This window comes from Neolamprologus multifasciatus, chromosome 13 (assembly GCF_963576455.1).
Source record: "Neolamprologus multifasciatus chromosome 13, fNeoMul1.2, whole genome shotgun sequence".
In the NCBI taxonomy this organism is placed as follows: Eukaryota; Metazoa; Chordata; class Actinopteri; order Cichliformes; family Cichlidae; genus Neolamprologus; species Neolamprologus multifasciatus.
The window spans coordinates 5,581,712-5,607,178 of record NC_140451.1 but is presented as its reverse complement, the minus strand read 5'-3'; the positions used below and the strand labels follow the sequence as shown (position 1 = coordinate 5,607,178).

Here is a 25,467-nt window from a genome sequence, read left to right as displayed (position 1 = left end):
TCTCATTCCATCTGTATTGCTCTCCCACACCTCTATCAGCCTCCCTTTCTCTTCTGTGTGTGTGTAACCATGTGTGTGCACCTCAAGTTTATACAGTCTTCACTCACTGTCCATTTGCTGTCTACACTTTGAGTTCACTTCAATTTTCAAATGAAACATGGCAGCAAATGTCTTCTATGCATTTGCTTTGGCATTAAAAACATTATATGTAATTATTAACCTTTTGAAATGGCATATTAAAAACCTGCCCTGTGTCACTGACTTTGAAAACCAAACAATTTGTCCAATAAGAACTCTGTGTTAACTGTTTACTGGTTATATCTTAACTGAATATTGTAAAATTGTTGGAACTGTCTAGGAGATTTTTAAATGAGCTCGTCCCACTCATTTTTATTTTGAACATGTATTAGAAATGGCAGCTAGTTCCTATTTAATCCCGCTAATATATCTCAAGCTCACTAATAAATCATTATAATCTTACAGATATGATAAAGATACAAAAAACTAGGACAGGAATGACGCACGCACAAGCCGTGCTCCAGCCATGTGAAAAACTCCACCATTAGCTTGTAGAGCCACTTTAGCAGCAATAACCTAAAGAAATCATTTTCTAAGACAGAGTCAGTGTCTCACATCATTGTTGAGGAATGTTGACCTGCTCCTCTTCATAGCATTGCTTCAGTTCATTGAGGCTTGCAGACATTCATTTATACACAGATCTCTTAAGGTCCCACCACGACATCTCTGGACTTTGACTGGGCCGTTGCAACATCGTGATTCTTTTCTTTTTTTCTTCTTCAGCCATTCTGTTGTAAATGTGCTGCTGTGCTTGGGATCATTGTCTTGTTTCTTGACACGAGCTTTAGCGGCCTGACAGATGGCCTCACATTTGACTCTAGAATACTTATCTAGAATACCCAAATCATCCCCCTCCTGCCTGTGCTTGCGTGCTGTGTTAGGTTTTTGCCAAACATGGGGCTCTGCATTACAGTCACACATCTCCACCTTGGTCTCAGATGGGCTCACATTTGACTCTACGTCTCTGCGATAGATGAATGTCCAAATGTTGTTTTTCAGGGTTTTTTTTTTTTTTTTTTTTAATTACTCAGCATTTGTAATTTTGCTGGGATGACCTGGATGCAGTAAGGAGTGCTCATAGTTAGCAGGTCAGACTGGGACCTGTGATAATAGAAGCTAGTTGTATCAAACTAACTGCTCTTACAGCAGTATAATTCTTCTGGTCTGGTTTATTAGAGCACTCTGGAGCAGCTCCACAGCCAGTTCCTGCTGGTTTTGGAGTCCCTGACAGAGTTCTGGGATGTTCTGGATGAGATTGATAGCAAGACCTGGATTCTGGAACCGGAAAAACCATGTCGCTCAGACACCACGAGGCGGATCGCCATTGGTACTGCTCCACACATCAGCAGATCTTGATGCAGCTTCACAGACTAACCATAATACAACCAAATATTACAACCACCTAACTACCCACTGGTCTTTATAAGTGGATCTGTGTGTATGTGTGCAGGAAACAACGTCTCCATCAAAGTAGAAGTGGATCCCGGACACCCAAAGATGCTGCCAGAATGCTGCCTGCTAGGAGCAGAGCATGGTGGGTATGACATGGGAGTCAAAGTGTGTTTGCAGGCAGCGCAAGAGCTCATCTGCAGTATTATAACCCCAAAACTAACTGACAATGATACAGCATGGGAAATACACAGTTATCAGGTGACATGCATGTGACAGTCACTAAGACGCCCTCGTTCAAGCATTGCTTCTTGGACTTTAACTTTAACTTAAATGAGTTCAATTAAAAAAAGTAGTAGTTTCATAAATGGGATCTTCCTAAGGCCTGTGCATCCTGCCTGTCTTCACTCAACAACGTAGCAGCTGAGGATCAGATGAGGCAATAAAGTCTAAATTCTGTCGTTATTCAGATCAGATCAGTGAGAAGCTACGAGCTGTGAAAGAAAATAGCACCTTTTTTTTTTTTGCTCTCCACACATCTCTGGTTGTGTTGACTGTTGTGCGTTGTTGTGTCAGAGGATCTGCTTCCAGAGTGGCACATCTTCATTCCCAGCGCAGCAACACCGGAGCCAGTCAGCAGGCGAGCTCGGGCTCCAGCTTTCTATTTAAGTCCCCGTCAATTGTCGGCCATTGTTTCTGTAAACCCAAGGTCACGCGACTCCTAGCCTGTTGCCTAGCAATGCAACTCAAAAGATATTAAACACACGCACACTTCAGCAACCAAGACGGGAGGCAGGCAGCGACCCTCAAATACAGGGGGTCGCATAGAAATATTGCTTTTTGCATGTAGGAATAACAAACAGCGAGAGTGATGAGCGCTGCACGGAGACAAAGCTCCCCTGTGGAACAGCACAAGCAACGATGGTTCATATCTAACAGCGGTGACGCCGCTGTCTGTGCTGATCTGGGCCTTTGTCCAATAAGAGATGTTGTTTGAGGATATGCAGAGTGCTTTTTTTTTTTTTTTTTTTAAGGAAGTCTAATTTTCCAAGGCCTTATATACAGTGATAGCGTATCTGAAGCTGCTTGAAATGTGACTGCAGATCTAATTTAAGGCTGTTATTAGTATTCTGATTTCCATCCAATTCCACATGATTTCTTGTGTTTTGTTTCAGTGGTGACTCCGCTGAGGAATAAGCTAAACGCTAACATGCACTTGTGGTAAGGTTTTCTCAGTCACTGAGCTTTCACATGCTAATTCAGCAGAATGTCTTTGAGCAGAAATTGAGCTGTGAATGTCACACACTTTCTGAAGAATATGGTGGATGTCATGTATAATGTGATGTACTGTGATATGATTTTTGCATTACTGTCAACAAATCAAATGGAAAAAAGCAAACCCATCAATACTTGCACAAGACTTACTTATTATTTAACTATAAATAATAAGCAAGTCTTGTGGTTCCTATCAAAAACATCATGACCGCTGTGAATGAAGAGCACATTCTGGACCTGCAGAGCATTCTCATCCACGTCTGCACCATCTATCTATCTTTCTTAGCTTTAGCACCCTTTGGCTCATTATCTTTGACCTGCACAGAGAGCATTTTGATCCACTCTCAGAGCAGTGAGCTGTTTTTAGATTAAAAGCTCAGAGGAACTCCCTGAATGGTACCTGCCCTTCACCAAACAGCACACAGGCCCGAGGCCTCGTCTACAAAAATATTAGATTATGTATTTGAACTTAGGCCCTCTTGTCTGTTGTGGAAGTAGACACACAGCTGCAGACACCATGGAGTAGTTGTTCCAGCGTGAATATGTGACAAAACTGCATTCTGTGAAACTCCCAGATGAGAACATTGCCCATAAGGTGTCTTTCACTACTGCCTCAATGGACCGACCACTTTTCCCACCTTCCAGGCTCTGGTTCCTGATTTCCTACCAGGTCATGTCGGTCCCCGGTATCCTGTGCTGTCACTTCAGTCACCACAAAGCTGAGAAAAGGTTATCTCAGGACCCACCTACTTTGTTTTGCCAACGTTTTTGTCCTGTCTCACTCCCCCCAGTTCTTCTTGCTAAAAGGGAGTTTTTTCTTCCCACTGTCACCAAGTGCTTGCTAAGAGGGGATTGTCTAATTGTTGAGTTTAGTGAGTTAGCCAAAGGATGCTTATCTCAGAGTTCTACCCAACCATAAGTCTTTTTATTTATTTATTTATTTGCAGCCAGAGGGGTCACCCCTCCTGGTCATGGGGAGAGAATGTGCCCATGTTTTATACAAGCATGTGTACTACGAAAGGGTAAAACACAAGAACAACTCATCTGTGGTGTTTGCAGCTTTTCCACCGCGTCCATAACAAAGTGTCATCCGTGTTTTAATTGTTGGTTTTGGTCTTTTCTTTATTATTTGTGAGCATATCTGCCATTCAAACTCCAATTCTTTTTATCTTTACATCCAGGAGCATTATCAGTGTCTAAGTGGATCCCTGCCCAGAGAGCAGAAAACCATTTGATTAACACTCAGGGGAAGAAGGGAAAAAAGTCATTTCCAAATGAAGCTGGGTACAGATTTAAATTTCACCCCAGGTTTTAACATTTGCCTCCCTGCATGACACACATCTCAGTAAATTCCCCTCCACCACTGTACAGTCTGAGGCGGCTCAAATGTTCCTGCTATTTTTTTTTCTTACATTTTATATAGCAGTAGTGAAAGTCTCCTAATCATCCCCCAGTGTCTTTGCAGGCTCATTTGCATGTGGTTAATTAGTGTGTGAAGGAGCTGTCTGTGGTCTGCTGGCAGGAACCCGGACTCCAGCGTCTTGCACAACCTCCGGGATGTTTTGGAGATCGAATTCCCATCACCTGCCACCCACGAAAAATCTGTATGTCACATAGTTGCCCCATTTTCCATTTCAAACGTGTCCCTTCACCAGTGTGTGTGTGTGTGTGTGTGTGTGTGTGTGTGTGTGTGTGTTTACATCTCTGCATACATTCTCCTGTTTGAGCTCAGAGTTCTAAGGGGGCGGACATACACTGCTGCTTATTTTGCCGTTTCTTTCCGCATTTTTCTTTGTGTGTTTTGTTTTTCTTAGAGGTGGGCTCCAATTCTCCTTTAATTGGGTTGTTTACAGATAAGATCATTAGAATAACAAAGATGGCAGAATTCTCTGCACTATCAAACCGCTTTAATCACGAAAAACCATTTGTCTCTCTCTTTTTTTTTTTTTCTTTTTTTTTTAAAGCCCTCGTTTTTCTCCCCTCCCCTCTGCGGATGGGTTGAAAGGGTGTCGTGTTTATCCGCTGTCGCCGCGGTGATTAATGCCTCCGCTTCATTAACATTCAGAGGAGTGCAAAAAAGTTGAGTTGACCAGATGTTGATTTTTGTTTTTTTTTCTTTCCTCTGACATCGTCTCTTTTAATGGATAGCTGCAGGAAAAAAACCCCAAAGAAAACAGGAGTTACTCATTACACCAAAATGCAACGATGAGCAGGGAGAAAGGAGTTACGGGGTGACGTGTGGAGTGTGTGTGCTTTAGTGTGTGTGAGGACAGTTTGTGCCAACAAGCATGCTGCACATGCACATTCACTGCTCTCTGTCCGTGTAGAGTTTCAACCTTGAGTGTGGCATCTGCTATTCATATCGACTTGAAGCTGCCATCCCTGATCAGGTGTGTAATGACCCTCGCTGTGGGCAGCCCTTCCACCAGACTTGTCTCTATGAGGTATGAACACACACACACAGAATTTGAGGTTTACAGCAGGGTTTCTTCCATTTTTAGATGGAATAATGAGATCAGACAGATGTGTTCACATCAGCTTTTTATAACAGATGAGAGGGAAAAAAATGCAAGTTGCATATAATTGGCCTTACATTAAAACTGGATATTAACTCAGTAAGTCTCAATGAAATATGTGTGTATGAAGGATTCAATAATGTTGTAGGCAACACAAAACCGAAAGCTTTTGAGACACGTCGGACTTCAGTGGATATGTATACATGTGTTATGTTTTAGGAACAAAAGGATGCAATATCATTTGATGGAAATGCAAATTATTAACCTACAGAAGGCTGAATTCGAAGGCATCCTGAAAATCACAGTGAACAAAAAATTCATACTGCAAGGTAGTCCATTTTGTAGCAGGTCCACACTAATGGTGCAACTGCCGATTCTGGTATTCTATGGCAAATGCAAATGTCATAGAATACCAGAGTTGGGCTCCACTGGGGCACAGGGCCCACTAGAGGACGTCAGCTGTAAGACCATCCTCATGAAGTCTGTTTCTGTATTTGTGGCATGCAAGCAGATACCAGTCCTGCTGATGAGTTAAGGGCCTTCTACAGTCCTGTCTGCCCTCTGCTACTTAGATTAAACAGAAATTTTTTAAGGAATATATAGACTATGTATATAAAGATTAGAGATGGACCGATCCGATATTACGTATCGGTCCGATACTGACGTAAATTACTGGATCGGATATCGGAGGAAAATAAAAAATGTAATCCGATCCATTAAATATCAAAAAAGCACCTCAAAAAACTTGCGACATGGCGTAATTCGGCTCATAACCGTAGCACGTTGGAGCAGCGTGCGTCACGTGATAGAGCAGCTGTGTGTAATTGTAGCCTCGCTAGCAATCCGGCATTTCATCTCCGAGGAAGTTTTCCCAGAGAGAAGTAAAACAAGTGTGTAAGTTCATCTCTGAATGTTTGTAAAGCATTCCCACCTTAAGCTTAACAACCGATATATGGAGCGTTTGCCTCTTCTCTCTCCCTCCCGCTCCTGCTGCTACTTCAATCGTCAAGCTGATCAATGATCAGCTGATCGGCTTTTCTGTCGCGAGTCCGTCTCTCTTGTTTGTTTATCGCCCACTTCGTGGCAGAAAGAGGAAACCAGCGGCTGAACAGCAGCAGCACGTTTAACCTTGAAAATCTGTTGTTAGAATTTATTTAATATTACTTTCTACACCAGGATCTTTTTCTGTGTAGCTGACGGCTGGTAACTGTGCAGGGGCGGATCTAGCAAAGTTTAGCCAGGGGGTCGATAGGGCATTAACAGGGAAAAGGGGGCACAAAGACATACTTTTCTTTCTTATTCTCATTTAAAATGTCGAGCTTTTAATAAATAATTATCCAAATCTTACACCCAAAGTTTTAATCTTATGTAAAATGTATAGAAGTCCATTACTGTATATAGTAACTGTTAAGTCTAATATACCCTAGTAAGCTATAGTACTTTTTCCTTTGGGAAGATACCATCTGTGCAGTCTGCAATTCTGTTGAAGAAAGATGTTGAATCTATTTAATTATTCTTGAAAAATAATTTATTTCTGTGCATTTTTTTTCCACACTGGATCAAATTAAGGTTGATTACGTCGATTAAGCATCATGAGGTGGAGGTTGGGGGGTGGTTCCCTATTTTATTTTATTTTTTTCTGGGAGTTTTATAACCTACTAGTTAGGTTGCTTACTCTTTAAAATACCAGAATAGGGAGGATGGAGCAGGTTTAAGTTTATTAGATTGATCAGTATTGCTGAACTATGAAATATTTTGGGTGCATTTTGCATACAGGTATAACAGAATAGCTTTAGTGTTTGTTTGTTTTGTTTTTTTTACTTGAGTATGAACTTATACAAAAAGCAGCAAGATATTAAAAACCAGTTTTATTGATTAAAAACCAGTTTTATTGATTAAAAAACGCACTATATCGGATTCATATCGGTATCGGCAGATATCCAAACTTATATTGGTATCGGTATCGGACATAAAAAAGTGGTATCGTGCCATCTCTAATAAAGATGTTTGACATGACAACAGCCCAGATGTCAAGCCACAGTGATATGACTTATTACGGAAATGTTTTTTATATATACCTGACATATCTTGATATAGAAGTATTCAAGTTGAATATCTTTGCTGTCATACAGTATGTGATTTCTCAAGAATAAAATGACACAACAGCGCTCAGTGGAAACCAAAATTATCAAAAGTCCTTTTTTTTTTTTCTTTGAGCAATGGATATATTCATGGAAGCTACTTTGGGTTGTTTCCCTATTCACAAAGGCTCACCACAGCAAGTAGGTTAGACCTGATGGTCTTCCTGATGCAAAAGGATTTGTTTGTTAGGTGAGCGTGGAAACCACCACACTGTATAATTAAGACTTTTGAAAAAGCATGTGTGGCTGTATGTGGGTAAAAAACTGAGTATGAACTTACTGCTTAGGATGTATGGGTTCATATGGCAAGTGCCCAACAACTAGACTGTCACATCACCCATATTATAATCTCAGAAAGTTTAAGATATACCCCGGACTACTTCAAAGCTACAAAATGACCAAAAAACTGTGATCTGGTTATAATAATTAAAAAAATCCCACTTCTTCTCAAGTCCCTCAGTACCATCAGTGTGCCGCTGGGACACAATTCTCCATTTATTGACTTGAGTTTAAAGTGCTCCCTCCTCAAACACTGTAAGGGTTCCTCCTGAGGAGTGGACACAGTTATAAAAATCTATTTTATTTATTTATTTGCTTAAATGAACAAAGTTTTGCTCATTACAGTTGCCATTTTCACTCAGTCATAATACAAAGCCTTATCCTGTTGCCTTCAGAGAGCTGCAGGTACAGTAAACATGCACATGAATACAGATTCCCCTTTGGGGACATACATATTGTAAACGGTGTTTGTAAACAGCATTTAATTTAATCAGGCACAAACGATTTGTTCATTAGCCATCAGTGTTTTAGTGTTTCAACAGGTGGGCTGCTCAAGGTGAGTGACAGTCAGATATGATCAAAGGTAGAACTGGACTAGTGCAGCCTTATGACACACAGGAAGTGAGCACAGATGACTGTTTGGACTTGGTCCTCGGTGACATGCTGCACGGCCAGATATCGTTGAAGCTCAGAAACAAATCGCAGGACGCGAATCGACTTAAAAAAAAATTAAATAAGAAATAAAAAAGAGCCCTTCAATGCTTCAAGGGTGCTGGATAATCTTAAACATAGCTGTACAGAGTGTATATTGAAAGTGCTGTTATGAGCCACACATCAGATTCAAGGTAATGATTTGATCTTTTCTCTTTTGCCTTCAGTGGCTGCGAGCGCTGCACTCCAGCAGGCAGAGCTTCAACATTGTTTTTGGAGAGTGTCCTTACTGCAGTAAGGTATGTGCGTGCCTCACAGTGTGACTGACAGCTGCCTTCAGAAAGCCCTCAATAGATATTCAGCTTATTAATTAGCATGCCTCTATACATCCTGTAGCCTTTTCTTCTGCCACTGCGCTTTCAACAATGTGCTGCATTCATACACTTTGACTGAAGCTACTCCTCGTCTGATAAAGGAGTAAGCGTGTGATACTGCGTGTCTGTGAATGCAGCTCGCCACCGATTCAAAGTCAAAGACGGTTTTATTCGAGCGTGTGAGTTGCAGTCAGAAACGAGAGCCCACTTCATCTTTTTATCATAAAGAAATCTTTCATCGCATGTTTACCTTTACAGAACATCTAATAGGCAGAATAAACTGAGGCTTGTCCTTCTATTTCAGCCCATCACTGTGAAAATGGCAGCCCAGAAGTCCTGATGAGAGGCTTTGTGTTCCCGGCTGCTCCATCTCCACTTTGGGAAGGAGCTTTGAAAGGAGCTGTTAAAACTCGTAGATCCATTAGCTCCTCACAGGGGCTTCAATGTACTTTGGCAAACTCTGACAACAGCAAGCAGTAAAAGAAAGGCGCCCAGAAAGAGTAACCAGGACATCAGCCATTCACTCCATTGGGGACCGGCTTCAGGACTTGAGTTTTTGGGAACAGACTCTTCCCATTTACCCAAAGCATCTCTGTAGTGGAGCTGGCTATCCCAGTACTTTGGATGGCTGTACACCGCTCTGTGCTGTGTTTGCCTGTCCATGTCACCGTTTGCTTGCTCTTCTTTTCTCCTTTGTGGGAAGACTCGGCGCTCCATTCTCGCTGAGATCAGGGGCACGTCATCTGTTTTGCTGCTTGTCCTTGCGGGGTTATGTTTCTGTTAAAGAAGGTAATTCAAGTGTGTGCACTTTGAAGCATTTAGGTGTCAACTTTCAATTCTGCTTTTTCTTTGTAACCTTTAGAAATCTGGAAGAACAACCTAACTGAAGAGTCTACAGCACATCATAAAGATTTAGTCAGGTGTAAATAGTTGTTTTGTTGCCTTTAGTGTAAAACAGGTTCAAACTGCCCAAGCTATGGCCTCACACCTGTTTGGGTTGAGCTCTGGGCTTTACTGGAGGACTTCTGAGATAACGTGCAGCAATGGGTTTGGGCCGTTCTTCCTCTTCCTCACTGTCGATGTCTTCATAACTGCACACAGGCCTTTGCCTCGGGGACCTTCTGACAGCAGGGAGAACTTCTTCCTTCTATATTCAAACAAATAAAAGGCAGTTTGACCAATCAGGACCTTGATCATTTATTTGACAGTAAAATTTAGTATTTTAAAGAGCCACAGATCTCAGGTGCATTACAGATAGAGGGATGAACACATCAAAGTACAACATCTAATGGCAAACGCACAAGAACCCAGGGTGCTGTGTTGTCTGCACTGTTCCACTACTGATTTTTAGCTGTGGGTAACCCGTGCCTGTCCAGATTCATAATAAAACAAAAACACTAGCCAAATTATTCTTCATCTTCATAACGTGCTTATAGTGGAATCCATAGGGGACAAAATCCACTAACCAACCAATCGAGGCAGCAGTGAACAGCTCCTGTTTTATGAGGTAAAATGACTGTTTTTGTCAGTGCAGGCTGGTGGAGTGTAATGGCTTGTCTGACAGCAGGTAAAGCAGTAAGAATGTTCTAATGTTGGCGTCTACTTAAACCCATATTGGTTCTTTGAGGTGTGTAAAATCTGTTCCTGATGACTGTGTCCACAGCAGCGTGAGGTTTTAGATTCAGGCTCTTGTCTGTGTGGGAGATCACTTCAAAGAAACCAAATTATAACCTGCTGAGTGAAAACAGTTTACCCACGTATTACTTTTAACACAGAGAAATATACAACACAGTTCTGCAGCTCCTGACTGAGAAACCAACTGCTTTTATGCATGACCTGCAACATTACACATCGTACGTCTCGTGCTGATCACTCTGTTTTAACAAAGTGCCCGTGACAGATATTTGAATGTCATTCTGTCTAAAAATACTAATTTTTGATCCGTTTTGTGTAAATCTTCCAGTGTTTCACCTTGAATATATTACATGAGAAGTTTGTAACTTCATTTTTCAGATTTTTTTTAATGCAGTGTGTTTTGTGTGTAAAGGTCTTAAAAGTAGCACAAAGGCTGAACAATGCTGGACAGTAATTTACTCAGAGTTTGGATGCCTTGTGGTGTTCATGTCGTCATCATGTACACACAGAGGTGCAACATCAGGTCAGTCAAAGCTGACCTCATCATTAGGTTAACTCCAGCTTCAGCTGTAGTCTCTGATCTTTCTTTTAGACACTCTTTAGCAGGAAGCAGAAATGTCACACAGTAAACTGTTACACAAGCTTCTGAACCCTTCTGATTTAATATTCCAGTGTATTTCAAATCTAGTTTCAAAGTTATTTTTGTATTTACAAGAGATGTCAAAATGGGACTTGGGTTATGTTGTCTCAGCATACTGTTGCATAAAGGGTGACAGTTAAGGTGTTTGAGGCCTTACCTGTTCTGGTTTAGGTTTATTGATGGGTGGTCCTCTGTAGCGAGCTGGCACTGCTTTGCACTTTGCCCCTTCATGGACTTCATCATGGTCCTGTAGAGGTGCAGCTTTGGCTCCAGAGACTCCGCTCGCTCCTCCTGCTTTCTGCTGACGGAAACAAAAAACAGTTTTATTATCTTTGTGATGGCCGATGTGAGGCCGACACGACTGCTTTCTAACTGGCCTCATTTCAGTCACAACATTATCTGCGAGCTTATTTCTCCTCCTTTAATGCAACGCAGCTGGAGGATCGATTGGATCAGATACGAGATCCTGCCTTCTTCAGTGCACGAAGCTATGCAGTGCAATTTAGTTCAGTGTTCTGCGTTTACTTCGCCGTGTGTCACCTGCTAGCAGGAGAGCTAACATAGCATTAGCTGAAGCTAGACAAGCATCAGCAGTTTGTCTCAGATGAAGGTAAGGCTTTCACTGTCCACTTCCTCATCTCAGCTACTGACTCTCACTCATTATGTTTGGTTTGTTTCTTTTACTGGACTGTTACTGTTGTCAAGTCCAAAATAAAATGCTCAAACTCAATACCAATACTCAGGAGAATACACAGTCACATTTTTCATGTTACTCATAGGCAGAACTGATAATATTTGCTGCCTGATGCCAGCACCAACATTATCACTACAAAAGTTGCTGCTGAGGCCAGATTCTGTGTGAAGCCTCAGTCTAAAGGCCATTTCCTCTGAACTCCTGATCTACAGCTGTGCATGCTTTGCTCCTATGTCTAAGCCCATCCTTGAACAGTCTTCCTTAAATAAAACTTTGCCTCACTACAAAACTATAATCCTCCATAAAATAATTCCATATTTATCCAACACTAGTGGCAAATGATTGTGTGAACATACCCATTCAGTGGCCTTTATCTCAGCTGACATTTACTCTCCTCACTAAACCGCCTGTAAATGGCCACTTCTGTTTAACTAGGGATCAAACTGGCCAGCACTTTAGCATGGAAATTAAATGACACAAGGAGAGGAGAGGAAATCAGGAGCATAATTGGAGACACCCTGTGCTCTGTAGTGTGTGTCATCAACTCCTTCAAATTGGGCCATTGATAGAAGGAAGGGGGGGTGGGGTCAAGAAGTTATTCTGTTAAATTGAGGCAGAATCGCAGCCCTCCAGCTTCAGACCTGACCACCTCTAGTTCACATGCTCATTGGGGCAGGTTAGCCCTCCCTTTCACTGCTGTCACAATTCAGCACTCAGGGTTAAGAGACTGAGCTGGGGAAATGAGGATCTTTGTGGCCAAACACTTAAGTAGTTGAATGTTGACTGAATGGTAAAATTCTGTCAATTATCACCAGTCTTAGATCTAATTTTTTTTGGTGTATTCTCAGCTTCTGTGTCATAGTGGTTATTCTCCAACGCACGAGAAACATTTTAAGGAGGGCCAGTCAATGGTGAGAGTAATCAGACCATCACATCCCAAAGATTCCCACTGGAGTTATCCCAGCAGTCTGTGGTGGTGAATCATACTTTCATAATCTGCCTGACGAATCCTGGCGTTGTCATCTTGGAATACGCCTGTGAAGTGACCACACCCGCTGAGAAAGTGAGCTGCTATAGACAGATGTCTAACTGAGCCAACATCTCAGTAAGAAGCCAAATACCTACTGGAGGATGAAGGTGGGTTCACAGGATTTCAGTGCATAAAGGAAAAGATGTCAGTGGTGCCAAATTTTTTCCACACCAATCCACAGGTTTTGAGTCCTCACCTTTTCCTTGGCTCGAGGATCTTTGGTGGGCGATTCCCCTGCAGCTCCCTGTGGCTTGGACAAATCAAGCCCTCCCCTGACAGCACTGCCCAACAGGTTTTTAAGATACTGGTAATCGGGCTTCTCTTGGTAGCCCAGTTTGTTCACATAAAGGAGGAATTCGGCCACCTCATCTGAAGACAGGAGCAGAGTGGACATCAAGAATCAGATATGTTAAGTGATACTGATAGTGATTTGATTAAATCTGGTTTGATTTTTACAAAGTTACTATTCCAGAAAGTGAAGCACCCTGTATATTTTTGAGTGTGTGTGTCTGTGTGTGGTGGTATCTCTCCGCAGAGGAGATCAAGCGAGCACGTGGCTAAGGACCTGCATGTGTGGAAGTGTCATACTCAATCAGTCCTGATGCATCACACACTGGCCAGGTGACATGTCTGGCACATACTGCAGTAGCACGGTGTCACTCACACACACACACACACACACACACTCGCACACAGGGTTGATGCATACCCCAGCTCTTATCTGTGGCGGGCAGCCGGGCTTTGTCAGCAGAGTAGAATCTAGTCCCAACCATACATCACACACCGAGCCATAGCACAGGTGTGACCTCTCCTTATAAAGAGGAGAGATAAAACACGACTAACTTTGAAAGGCATGTCAATGGGACAGCTGTTTAATTGCTACAAAGTTATTCTGGAGCTTCAGGTGAGAGAAAAGGAGACAGAGTGTTTTATTCTGGGTGGGACATTTTCACGTAGCCTGGACTGTCACAAACTCGTCTCTTCTTATAATCCAGTTTAAAGATTGTCTTCACTTCAGGCATTTTTAAGCCAAACTAAGTTTAGCCTCTTCATTGAGCTCAGAAAATAACCACACAGCTACCCCAAGTTTGTGTCACGCGTCATCATTTTGACCCAGCTAGCAAAGGATTTTGCACTCTTTGCATTATTAACGTACTGGAATCTTAATTTACGATGGGAATCTAAGGTCACAACACCATACTGTAAATACTCGGCCATGCCGCTTAATCTTTGAAGTCAGGAGTATAAAGTCAAGCAGTTAGCCACACAATTTGCCTACACAGTGCGTAAAAGTCACCCACACTGTGATGACTCAGTTCTTGGATCAGATTCCAAGCAGCATGTGGAAGAATACAGAAACACCTGTAGAGTTCGGCTGTAGCTATATTCCATTAGACCTGAACTTGCCTTCAGTATATCTATACAAGTAAAAAGTCTTTGAAATAGTCCATTTGTAGAGAAAATATGAGTAATGACATCATTCTAATGACTAGAAAAGTCATCACCTTAGATATGTTGTTTCTACATTAACACATACTGATTTAAAAAAATAAAAATAAAGAAGTGCTGCTCTGTCTAATCTTGTATTCTTATTAACAGAGATTCTCAGTAAACCCAGAGCCCAAAAGAAGATTTTTCTCTTGCCCTCCAAAGGCTTGTAGTTTTACTTTCAAATTCTCTCGTTAACTTGAGAAGTGGAGAAGAAGTTCGCTAACCTGAAGATGCCCTTTGGCCTTGGCTTACCTGTGCTGGCTCCGCTCACTGACAGCTGCTGGACTGAATGTGGCAGATTATCCATCAGTCTGAGAGAAGAAGTGAAAACAGAAGAGATCTGAGAGATGGACTCCGGGGCAGAGCAGGAGAACGAGTTGAAATGAAGCCAAAGCACACAACATTCGTTTTTCTCACTCTGACATCAACTACACACACTCAACATAATTATTAGGAGTAGATTATGTATGCAACACTGCTGTGGAGTACATTCCACATATATCTAGCCTCATATCAGACAGAGCTGTTAACTCATTACACTCTTATTTGCACTTGTAGTCTTTGTTTCTTTTTAATTAAATGTAAAATGAATTAATGGAAACTTTAAAAGACCATAAAAACCTGGAGAACTATTGCTGAAGACCTCATTAAAAATTACAAGAAAGTCTTGTCTTATAGAAAGCTAATTATAAGGAAATTCTGGGTGACTCAAGACTTTTGCACAGTACTGAAGCGGTGGAGACTTGGCAGCCGCCCTAGCATGAATCCAAGCTCCAATCAAAATGAATGAGAGCTCCATAACTCTGAAAGCGCACAGTAAAATCTGCCCTCAGGTATAACTCTTCAACAACAGACAAGAAAACTTATCCTGTTTAATGAAATACGCTCAAGCAGTGTCCTGTAAGTGAAACAGACTCAAAGCTTTGATATAATTTTACCACTCCTTAAACCAGACAGGTGGACTGGGTGATGTCTGGGTGGACATCATTAAAACAGACTACACCTGTGCTATGCTGCACATGCTTCTTTAAGGCAGAAACAGGAAGAAAGGTAGTAACGATTTATAATTATGTTAATAAGTGAAATTCCAGTATCAGACTTTGTGCGTGTGTGGTACTATATATTGTACTGTTAGAGCAACAGATGCTGCAATGCAATTTAATTATTATAATTTAATTTCACTACAGAAATCTGCGACGTCAGTCAACAGCTTTTCAAAGAGACTAATCCAGAAAAAAAGGTGTTTAAAATCTTCCATCCTTCTGTAGAGAGTACCCGGATACACGTTCAGTCTCAGTTACTCCCTACCTGGTCTTTGCCTCCTGGACCTGAGTTGGATTTTTGAGGACATCGTCCCAAGGCAGAGACCCACATAACCAGTGAAGGAGACAGAAACCCAAAATTTGGAGGTCACCACGTCTAGATGCCGCTGTAGAGGAAGGAAAATGAGATGATGGTGACGGTGCAGTACTGCTAGCATAATTCCATAAAGACAATTTAAAGAAGACAATGAAAAAGTAGAAGCACGTAAGTCAGTAGTTAGAAAATATTGCTGTTTGTCGTTCAATCAAATAGTTGTTTTTTTTTTTTCCTGCAGCATAGCCGAAGTTGGACACAAGTACTCTTTAAATTCTGAGGTTAAAGCTAACACAGTAGAAATCAATCAAAAAGGCTGAAGCACATATACTAATTCTTACACTGTGTCATCTGTCAGTGGGTTATTTTGTTTGGCCAAACAGGATGGAAACTTATCAAGACAAGAAAGTGTATATCAACTAGATTCCTCTTTTCAATTATAGTCTCTATGTGAGATTGAATACTGTGTTATACCATCATGATGACTTTTTGGTGGGTGGGTTCAGCTGCTACTTCCAAATGGACTTGTGTAGCTTCCCACACTTACTATGATTAAAAAAAACCCTTCTGGAGTACTCCTGCTGACTTATTTGGTCATTTTTTCTTTAGGATCTTTAAATGAAAAAAGAAAAAAAAAATACCTGTGCTTCATCCAGACACTCAAAGTAAAACTTCAATGACTGGTTGTAACACACATCTCAGTTCAAATCACTACCACATGTTACAGAAGTCAACAGTAGTGTACTGCTGACCCCATCTGTGCTCCTTCAGTCTGCTAACAGAAGCATTGTTTTATTTTTTTAAATGGTGGAACTGATTTCACTTTAGTCTGAAACTGGTGGGAAAGTGAAAAGCAGATCACAGGCTCTCTATATAAAAGTCTGTATCTAAAAGATGGACACATCCACCATGACATCACCCAATTGGTTTCGGACTCCACATCTTTAAGCTCCAACACTAGTGGTTTGACTGCAACATGTTGGTTTTTTGAAGCCAAAAGTGACACATGGTCAATTGGTGGGACATAACAGACTGATTACTAGAATATATTCATCAAAACTAAAGGACAAGCTTCCAGGAAATATTGTTTGTCTGATAGACTGCTTAACTACAGACACGAGAGCACAATCCAGTGAAGTGACTCAAATTAGCAGAGTTGAGGGGGCACAGCCGGCTGTGTCGGCACACCTGACAACTCCAAGGTGAGACATGAAAACTATTTAAAAGCTCATACCCTCAACAGTTGTTATTAAGGAGGAACCAATCTAAAGAGTACAAAATATGTGTCTCACACCAGACTGTAAAAATGCTTTACATTGCTGGTAAGCTCGGCATTTAAACATTGGAGTCTGTGGGGACTGACTCCGTGTTGAAGCCTGCCTCAGATGGCTGTCAGAGGAACTGGAGTTCTGGCGCTTCCACACTGGCTTCATTTTTTAGTCCTTGCTCTTTTATAACACACCATAATGTCCAAGTACTCCAGTAGCACTGTAGGTTAGAGGCAAAACATGGGTGAATGAGGTCTGGAATTTAAGACCAAAACGGCTCATTTAATCCTGCACTCTTTTTAAAAAAATTGCCACTTTTATATGAGTGCAATGCTACATTAGCAGACTCTCTCTTTTTCTACACATTTTATTTTTTTTCACCACTTACTGCAATCTTTTGAAAATGTTTCCTTTCTGCTATAGAGTGGAGATGGCACGATACCACTTTTTTTTATGTCCGATACCGATATAAATTTGGATATCTGCCGATACCGATATGAATCTGATATAGTGCGTTTTTTAATCAATAAAACTGTTTTTTTAATATCTTGCTGCTTTTTGTATAAGTTCATACTCAAGTTAAAAAAAACAAAACACTAAAGCTATTCTGTTATACCTGTATGCAAAACATACACTGCACCCAAAATATTTCATAGTTCAGCAATACTGATCAATCTAATAAACTTAAACCTACTCCACCCTCCCTATTCTGGTATTTTAAAGAGTAAGCAACCCAACTAATAGGGTTCTAAACCCCCCCCCCCAAAAAAAAAGAAAATAGGGAACCACCCCCACCTCATGATGCTTAATCGACGTAATCAACTTTAATTTGATCCAGTGTGGAAAAAAAATGCCGAGAAATAAATTATTTTTCAAGAATAATTAAATAGATTCAACATCTTTCTTCAACAGAACTGCAGACTGCACAGATGGTACCTTCCCAAAGGAAAAAGTACTATAGCTTACTAGGGTATATTAGAGTTAATAGTTACTATATACAGTAATGGACTTCTATACATTTTACATCAGATTAAAACTTTGGGTGTAAGATTCGGATAATTATTTATTAAAAGCTAGACATTTTAAATGAGAATAAGAAAGAAAAGTATGTCTTTGTGCCCCCTTTTCCCTGTTAATGCCCTATCGGCCCCCCGGTTAAACTTTGCTAGATCCGCCCCTGCACAGTTACCAGCCGTCAGCTACGTAGAAAAAGATCCTGGTGTAAAAAGTAATATTAAATAAATTCTAACAACAGATTATCAAGCTTAAACGTGCTGCTGTTGTTCAGCCGCTGGTTTCCTCTTTCTGGCGCGAAGTGGGCGATAAACAAACAAGAGAGACGGACTCGCGACAGAAAAGCCGATCAGCTGATCATTGATCAGTTTGACGATTGAAGTAGCAGCAGGAGAGGGAGGAAGAGAGAAGAGGCAGACGCTCCAGGTATCGGTTGTTAAGCTTAACGCGGGAATGCTTTACAAACATTCAGAGATGAACTTACACACTTGCTTTACTTCTCTCTGGGAAAACTTCCTCGGAGATGAAATGCCGGATTGCTAGCGAGGCTCCAAATACACACAGCCGCTCTATCACGTGAGCACACTGCTCCGACGTGCTACGGTTATGAGCCGAGTTACGCCATGTCACAAGTTTTTTGAGGTGCTTTTTTGCTATTTAATGGATCAGATTACATTTTTATTTCCCTCCGATATCCGATCCAGTAATTTACATCAGTATTGGACCGATACCGATACGTAATATCGGATCGGTCCATCGCTACTATAGAGTACAATTAGAGTGGATCAGTTGCTGACTTTAAAGAACTATTGTGCTCAATATGTGCCTTAGACTCAAGAGTCCTGTAATCAGCCATCTCAGCACTGTAAATATCCCAACACAAAAAAGGTTTCCACAAACCATAACCAGGGATCTGAACGGCACAATTTGATGTTAGGGAACTAAATAGATTTTACAAGTGTGGCTTCCCATGTACTAAAGCTTCTTTAAGAACAAGTCCAGACTGTGTTTGTGTCTTATTGTGGTTGTGTGTGTGACTGAATGAGTCCACATTAATGTGTGAGGTCTATCAATATTTAGCGACCAAGTCCATCCAGAGGGGTCGAGCCCGAGGGTTTTAGCAGCTCAATACTGTAACAGCCGCCACACGTCTCGGGAGAAATTACCTATCGACTGACTCCATCAGAGGGGAGAAATCTCCTCCCTGAGTCGCAGCCAGCATTGATCCTCTCCAGCCAACAGTCTGGTCTAAGGAGGAAAGCGTGGTCACTGGCACAGAAGACCACATTATGTGGGATGGAAGGGCAGTAATCTGACAACATGCAAATTCTTGAAAAGTAAGTATTCAAATGTACGAGTGCAAGGTTACATCTTCAAGATGAAGATGGGCACAGATCGCCTATAAGTACTAAACATTTCAAGGAAACAGTGTTGTGTCTGAGTCAGAAACTGCAAGGCTAGCATAGAATACTAAAGTGGACCCAGCAGGAAGTCTAAATAATCAGTGAGGCTGATCAGAACAGGAGTAGTGGTGAAAGACTGGATGTATAGGAAGGGGGTTGAGAAAAGAGGTGTTAGATAATGCCTCCCACCCAACAGCATGTGCCGTTTCTATGGAGTATTTAAGAACAGATTATATGGATATACCATACACACACACACACACACACACACACACACACAAGGGGTGCAACGATACTCGTATCGATATTGAACCGTTCGATACAGTGCTTTCGGTTCGGTACGCATATGTATCGAACAATACAACATTTTTTATTTATTTTATCAACTTTTCTTCTGACGATGCTGTCTGTGTTGAGCGCTCAGTGGATCTGCGTTCGACTACTCTGCCTAGGCTGCACTGTCGAGTGCAGATCCACTGAGCGCAGCGCAAGCTAGCAAGACAGAAGCTAAGCTCGTTGCAACATGGCAAATTGAAACCCCCCCCCCCTCATTCAGATCTGGCGTTTGGAACTATTTTGGTCTTCATGTGAAGTATGACCCTGAAGGTAAGCGCGTCATGGACAAAAGTAAAACAGTATGTCGGATGTGCCACGCAATGCTCAATTTGTGGGAACTAGTGCGTTAGCGCAGTTAGCTTGTTAACGTGTTGACGCCGTCCAGCCCCAAGCACGGGGCGATCCGCGGTAACTTGTTAACGGAGATTTGCCGCGTTATGCCGTTAATGTCATTTTAACGAGATTAACGCTGACAGCACTAGCACGAATATGACTGCACACTTACGCCGACATCATCCTGGTGCAAAGACAAGTGGAAGCAGACAAAAACAACAAGCACGCATGCTACAAACTTTACCCGAGTCATTTAGACAGCCGTTAGCACATGATTCTCCTTATGGGGACCTGATATGTTTAATATGCTGCTGAGAATATAGCCCAGAAGAAGCGTATAGTATAGCTTTTATTTTGGAAAGAGCCATTTCTCTGTAATAAACTCTCTTTTCCAAAGATGAGTGATTTCTCGATCAGATAGATTTATTTATTTTTTTGTTGTTTCAGCAACATTAAATTAAAAAACTGTACTTTTGAGTTAAAATATATATTTATAATTTTAATAAATGATAAATTAAAAAGGCATGAATATTTTTTGTATCGAAAAAATATCGAACCGTCTCACCAAAGTATCGAACCGAACCGTGAATTTTGTGTATCGTTGCACCCCTAATAAAAAAATAATCATAATTATAATAATATTATATATATAGGATGCAGATACCGTCTTTTCCACCTGTTTTGATATTTTTCAAAACCTTAATGTTTGAGTGCTTGAGAACAGGTTCAAAGAAAGTGCACTCTGACAGCCTAATCTAGCAGCAGCTGACTCTGGCTTACACAAATGTTCCAGTCTCAATAAATTTGAGATTTATTGAGATACACACCCTGTGTACGGGGTAGTCTCAGTCTATACAGCCTCCTTTTGAAAACCCTGGGAACTACTCTGATGGCTACCCAACTGTCTTTATTGATGTGTACTAAGGTGTCAAAACTTGTCATTAAGGGTAAAGGGAAAGTTAACAAATTTCGTCTTCATGGGGGAAAGGGTTAAAGAGCTCAGAATTTAAAACATTTTTTCACACATGATTTCATTTTTAATTTAGTCTTTGTTAAAATAAGCAAACCTGGGAAAGACGGGATATATTATAAAGTCCTAAATAAAGATGACTTCAATGACTTAAAATGGTAGAACCAGTCCTGACTAACATCTTTAATGGCTACTTTTTAAACAAAACAGATATGCACAAAGCCACAGAGAAAACAGAAGAAAGAGTAATCCAACATTTAAGAAACTGTCGTCATGTGCCACGCTTCATCTCAACAACTCTGATAACAAGAGTTAGATGCGTTTGCCCTTGTGGGTATAAAGTGTGCATTAAGTCAGTGTTACACTGAGGCTGCCTATTGTTGTAAATAATTACACAGCCCTCCATAGATACCAGGAGCCAGCTAAAGGGAATAAAGATGAAAAATACATGTGATACTGACACTAGAAATAAGTGTTGCAACTTCCAGAGTGCTATAATAGATTAACAATTAAAAAGACAACAGCTACAGTAAGTGCTGCAGACCTTTGTGTATTCTGTTATCGCAATTCAAAATAGCATTTTGTGTGTCTGCTCCTCTGTATTCATGTAAGCATTTCCCCTCATACTGCCCTCAACAGCACAAGACAGAACAGAGACAGCTGCATCTGAGTACATACCATCACATATAAACACTTCTCAACGGAAGATTGGACACAACATAAAAACGCAAGTATCGTGCATACGTAGCATTCTCGGCATACACGTGCATTCTCTACATGCTTTAGACAGGGAGGTGAGGAAGTGATGCTGTTGTTGTTAATTATCTCCTATTGTTATTCAGATTCTCTAAAGCACGCTGCGGTGTCACACTCTTAACCCTTCTGCTTCACAGTCTTGTCTTTCAGAGACGGTCTTCTGTCTGCCGACCGCCCACCGAATGGCGGTAATTACACTATTTAACTCTGAGTTCATAGGCCGGCACTCGCGTTGCGAGTTCACCAAAGCTCACCATGGTAACCTGTCAACATCTTTGTGGGGATTGTTGCCATCAGGGCATAGAAGGGTCAAGCTCTTAAACTATATCTCCAAGAGCAGTCACATGTACTCTAACACTTACCGGTCCATCTAAGCAGGTATTAAATATAACAACATCTAGAATGTTAAGCATGTCGAATTTTTGTGTAGCTCGGGCTCCAGTCAAAAAACAAACAAAAAAAACAAAACTTTTTTATTGCTGTTGGCTCTAAGAGTCGCTTGATGTTGTCACTTTACGTTTTTTTGGAGAAATCAAGTTAACGAAGCGGAAACACCAAAAAATTAGTCCAACTTGGAAGTGCCCAAAAATGCAGTTCTTGGAGAGGTTGTTTGAGACTGGCGACAAAAATCGAGCCAAGTGTAAAATGTCAAACCACACACCATTAAAAAGCATGTTTACAGCCTGGTACAAGAAGTGGCTTTGGCTTCTATGGGTAGTTCCTTCCTTCAATAAACAGCTATAGACTATGTGCAACTTAGCATATGCTACTTCCGGTGGGGAAACTCCTGTAGGGCGCTTCGTTTCCGGTGTGATATTCGTGTCTTGTTTACCGCCGGGTTTTCCAAAAAAAAGTCAACCAAATGGACGAATCAAGCAGCGATTTACATTTCTCAAGATGTCTTGGGCATTTACCGAATATATCTGTAGATGATGTTCGCCAACTTGTCGATATTTTTCCCTCGTGCCTCAGAGCAAAAGAGAGAAAGGATTGAAATTTCTCAGTATTTGTATATAGAGTTCCCTCATTTATCGCGGATGTTATGTTCTAAAAATAACCAGCGATAGGTGTTTAAACACTCAAAGTTCAAAGCTTTGTAAAAAAAAAAAAAAAAGTCCATTATAGAATGAAACCAAAGATCAAAATCTGTTTTCAGTCCCAAACATTTATATGAGAAATAAACCTACAGTATATTCGTTTTCCTATAAATAATAATGACAGATTTTAGAACTAATGAATTTAACTTTAAGCTTAATTGCTTAATTTAAGCTTAATGCACCTTATAATCTGGTACATGGTATGGTTAAAAAAAAATAATAAAAATTTAAAAATTTAAAAAAATACGGTAACTTCTACCTTCCTTTAGCATGTCCAGAAGTCCAACTTTTTGTGCGATGGTTAGCATCTTCCTCTGCCTTTTGGGTGCTACCGCAGGTGCCTTTGACTGTGCAAAACGTTTCGTTGACATTGTTGTGTTTGTTGGGGAGAAAACTTACAAACATACAGTACAGCACTTCAGAGTCACATTGCTAGTGATCGATGTAGCGATTCTGTACTGTACAGGAGAGCACGGCATGGAGGAGATTGACAATGATCTACAGCCGATCGGGACGAAGAACACAATGCTGAACATTTGCCTGTTTAAATCATAAGAACTGTCACTATACAGAGATGTGCTTCTGAATGTGGATGATGTGTCTTCTGCTGCAGTAATGCAGTTCTGCTCGTGTTGAGTGATGTAAACAAACAATCGATCTACTCTCTTCAAACATCAAAATTGATCATTAGATTTTTTAATGACACAGCAATGGTGAGTGTTCCCACCCTCTGCTCTTTGTAACTTAACGTAATCTTTCCGTTTTCGTATTTTGGACATGATTTTGGAGTCCACCTTCACAGTAGCAATTGACTGCAAAATAAAGCTACCAGAAATGTACAACCCTACATCCGCTTGTATTCGCGATCTCGTTCTTTCGGTCACTACCCACAGCTCGTGACCATAAGTGAGGGTAGGGACGTAGATCGACTGGTAAATTGAGTGGAGGAGAGTTTTTAAATGATTTTGAAAACCATAATGAACCTGTACAGTTCATTAACGCAGCTTAGTAACCAGGCTTGCTAGCACTTGCTGAAAACTCAAGACATCTTATTTAGATTAACAGGTGAGATGCACGAGTCGAGAAATCAATGAGAGAATTAACCGTCTCTATATCTAGCTTTTCTTTACAGTCTCTGGTCCTGATATGTGACCAGTTAATTATTCTTTGGATTTTTTTTCTAACAATTAAGTACCTGGAAAAGTTCGTAAGTACCAAACTAGAATGTGTGTTAAACTGTGTCTTGATTTTTTTTAAAAAAAGAAGAAAAAAAAAAAGCTTAAAGACAAAATATTATCAAGAAAGTTAATTTGCTTGCTAGATACCAACTAAAAGAAAAAAAAATGTGGGAAAAAAACAGTATCTTTCTTTCTGCTGCTCCTTCTTTTCCCTCTTCTAAACATTTTACAGTTGACATGCTTTTCATGTGATAGTTTTTGCTGACAGGACACAATCTGAACCTCTTTCAATTATCGATTATGCTGATAGAAACTCTCCCATGGAGATTAGGCAGTCTGAGCCATGCTAACTCACAATATTGAACCGGTGGGTAGTGGAGTTGGTCGGTGTGGAGCTCACAGGGGTTATCTGTGAATTGCTCTAACCAAACATCAAAGCCCTTAATTAATGGGGGGATGAAAACACGATGCAGGTTATGACTTTAGCTAATTAGGGAATTGTTAAACAGAGATGGTGCTGGGGAATTCAGCAGGGGCCGCGGATGGAGAATCGATGGTCAATGAGGAAAGGGAGCAGGTAGGCAATTTGCCAGTTAATGTGTTCCCAATACCAGCAAGGAAGGCAGACGGTGCTGCTTCCTACTTACATCTATTGACAAAGACGGAAAGAATAGACATTATAGTAGCCTTAGTAAAGATAACGTAAAGCACTTTGTGAATTTTGAACACCTTACATTATAAGTTGTAAAATCTGACATACTTAATCAAGTTAATGTCTCTGTTCTGGTAGTTTGCATTAGAAGACCATATCTGAAAGTTAAAATGCGGGAGGGGGCATTTTTCAGTCTTTGTTCATTTTACTGTCAGTATCATGGAAACTTTCCTAATTATTTTAATGAAAAAATACATCTAATAATAATAATAATAATAATAATAATAATAACAATAATAACAACAACAACAACAACAACACAAATAATGTGACTACTACTACTACTACTAATAATAATAATAATAATACACTGTGGCCAGTAAAAACAAAATACATTTGTAATCAGTTTATTTTAATCAGTTTCAGGAGCACTAAAATATGATATCAATGATGTAATCTAGAGAAACGCTGATATGTAGCATTCATCTACATATTAGCAGACAAACTGCTAATATGTCAGAACTCTTTTTAACTAACTAAGAGTATTTTTTACTAACATATTAAGTAGCTCAATCTAATTTTCAATAATGCAACTTTGTTTATGTTTAACTGCGTTTCCATCACAGAAATGAGGGTGGCATTCAGGTATGATCGTTTTAGTCCCTGATCAGAATGTTGTTCGTTGGTCAAGCAAGCAATGCGTTTTAAGCACATTAACCACAGGCATTTTCAGAGAGACCGCAACATTTCTTTGTTTGTAGTTTGTGTGCAGCAATAGCCAGTATGAGGCCGCCAGCAGACAGACAAGTCCAGGATTTGTTGCCCATGTTTGCAGAGAATCAGATACAATAGGAATTTGGAGCATCAGACTTTTGATGCATCAGTGGACTAATTTGCTTAATCTTCTCAGG

At 40.6% G+C, this 25,467-nt stretch overlaps 2 protein-coding genes across 3 annotated transcripts in view; one reads left to right on the top strand and one right to left on the bottom strand.

The window, feature by feature from the left end:
- Positions 1 to 23,976, top strand: part of fancl (FA complementation group L) — a 49,259-nt gene extending 25,283 nt beyond the window's left edge. The window contains exons 8-14 of one of the 2 annotated variants that reach the window (XM_085183485.1): positions 1,255 to 1,405; positions 1,529 to 1,612; positions 2,643 to 2,688; positions 4,265 to 4,346; positions 5,070 to 5,186; positions 8,557 to 8,628; positions 9,008 to 23,976. In XM_085183485.1, coding sequence (XP_085039611.1) covers positions 1,255 to 1,405; positions 1,529 to 1,612; positions 2,643 to 2,688; positions 4,265 to 4,346; positions 5,070 to 5,186; positions 8,557 to 8,628; positions 9,008 to 9,043 — 588 coding nt within the window. In that variant the 3' untranslated portion in view covers positions 9,044 to 23,976. Of the gene's footprint in view, positions 1 to 1,254; positions 1,406 to 1,528; positions 1,613 to 2,642; positions 2,689 to 4,264; positions 4,347 to 5,069; positions 5,187 to 7,475; positions 7,580 to 8,556; positions 8,629 to 9,007 lie in introns of those variants that run through there. The other variant, XM_085183486.1, reaches the window with a different exon arrangement.
- LOC146504919 (serine/threonine-protein kinase VRK1-like) overlaps positions 3,667 to 25,467 on the bottom strand; it is a 33,125-nt gene continuing 11,324 nt past the window's right edge. The window contains exons 10-15 of the mRNA XM_085183484.1: positions 15,502 to 15,622; positions 14,446 to 14,504; positions 12,899 to 13,071; positions 11,136 to 11,279; positions 9,692 to 9,850; positions 3,667 to 9,480 (exon numbers count right to left, since the gene is read on the bottom strand). Coding sequence (XP_085039610.1) covers positions 9,133 to 9,480; positions 9,692 to 9,850; positions 11,136 to 11,279; positions 12,899 to 13,071; positions 14,446 to 14,504; positions 15,502 to 15,622 — 1,004 coding nt within the window. The 3' untranslated portion in view covers positions 3,667 to 9,132. The remainder of the gene's footprint in view (positions 9,481 to 9,691; positions 9,851 to 11,135; positions 11,280 to 12,898; positions 13,072 to 14,445; positions 14,505 to 15,501; positions 15,623 to 25,467) is intronic.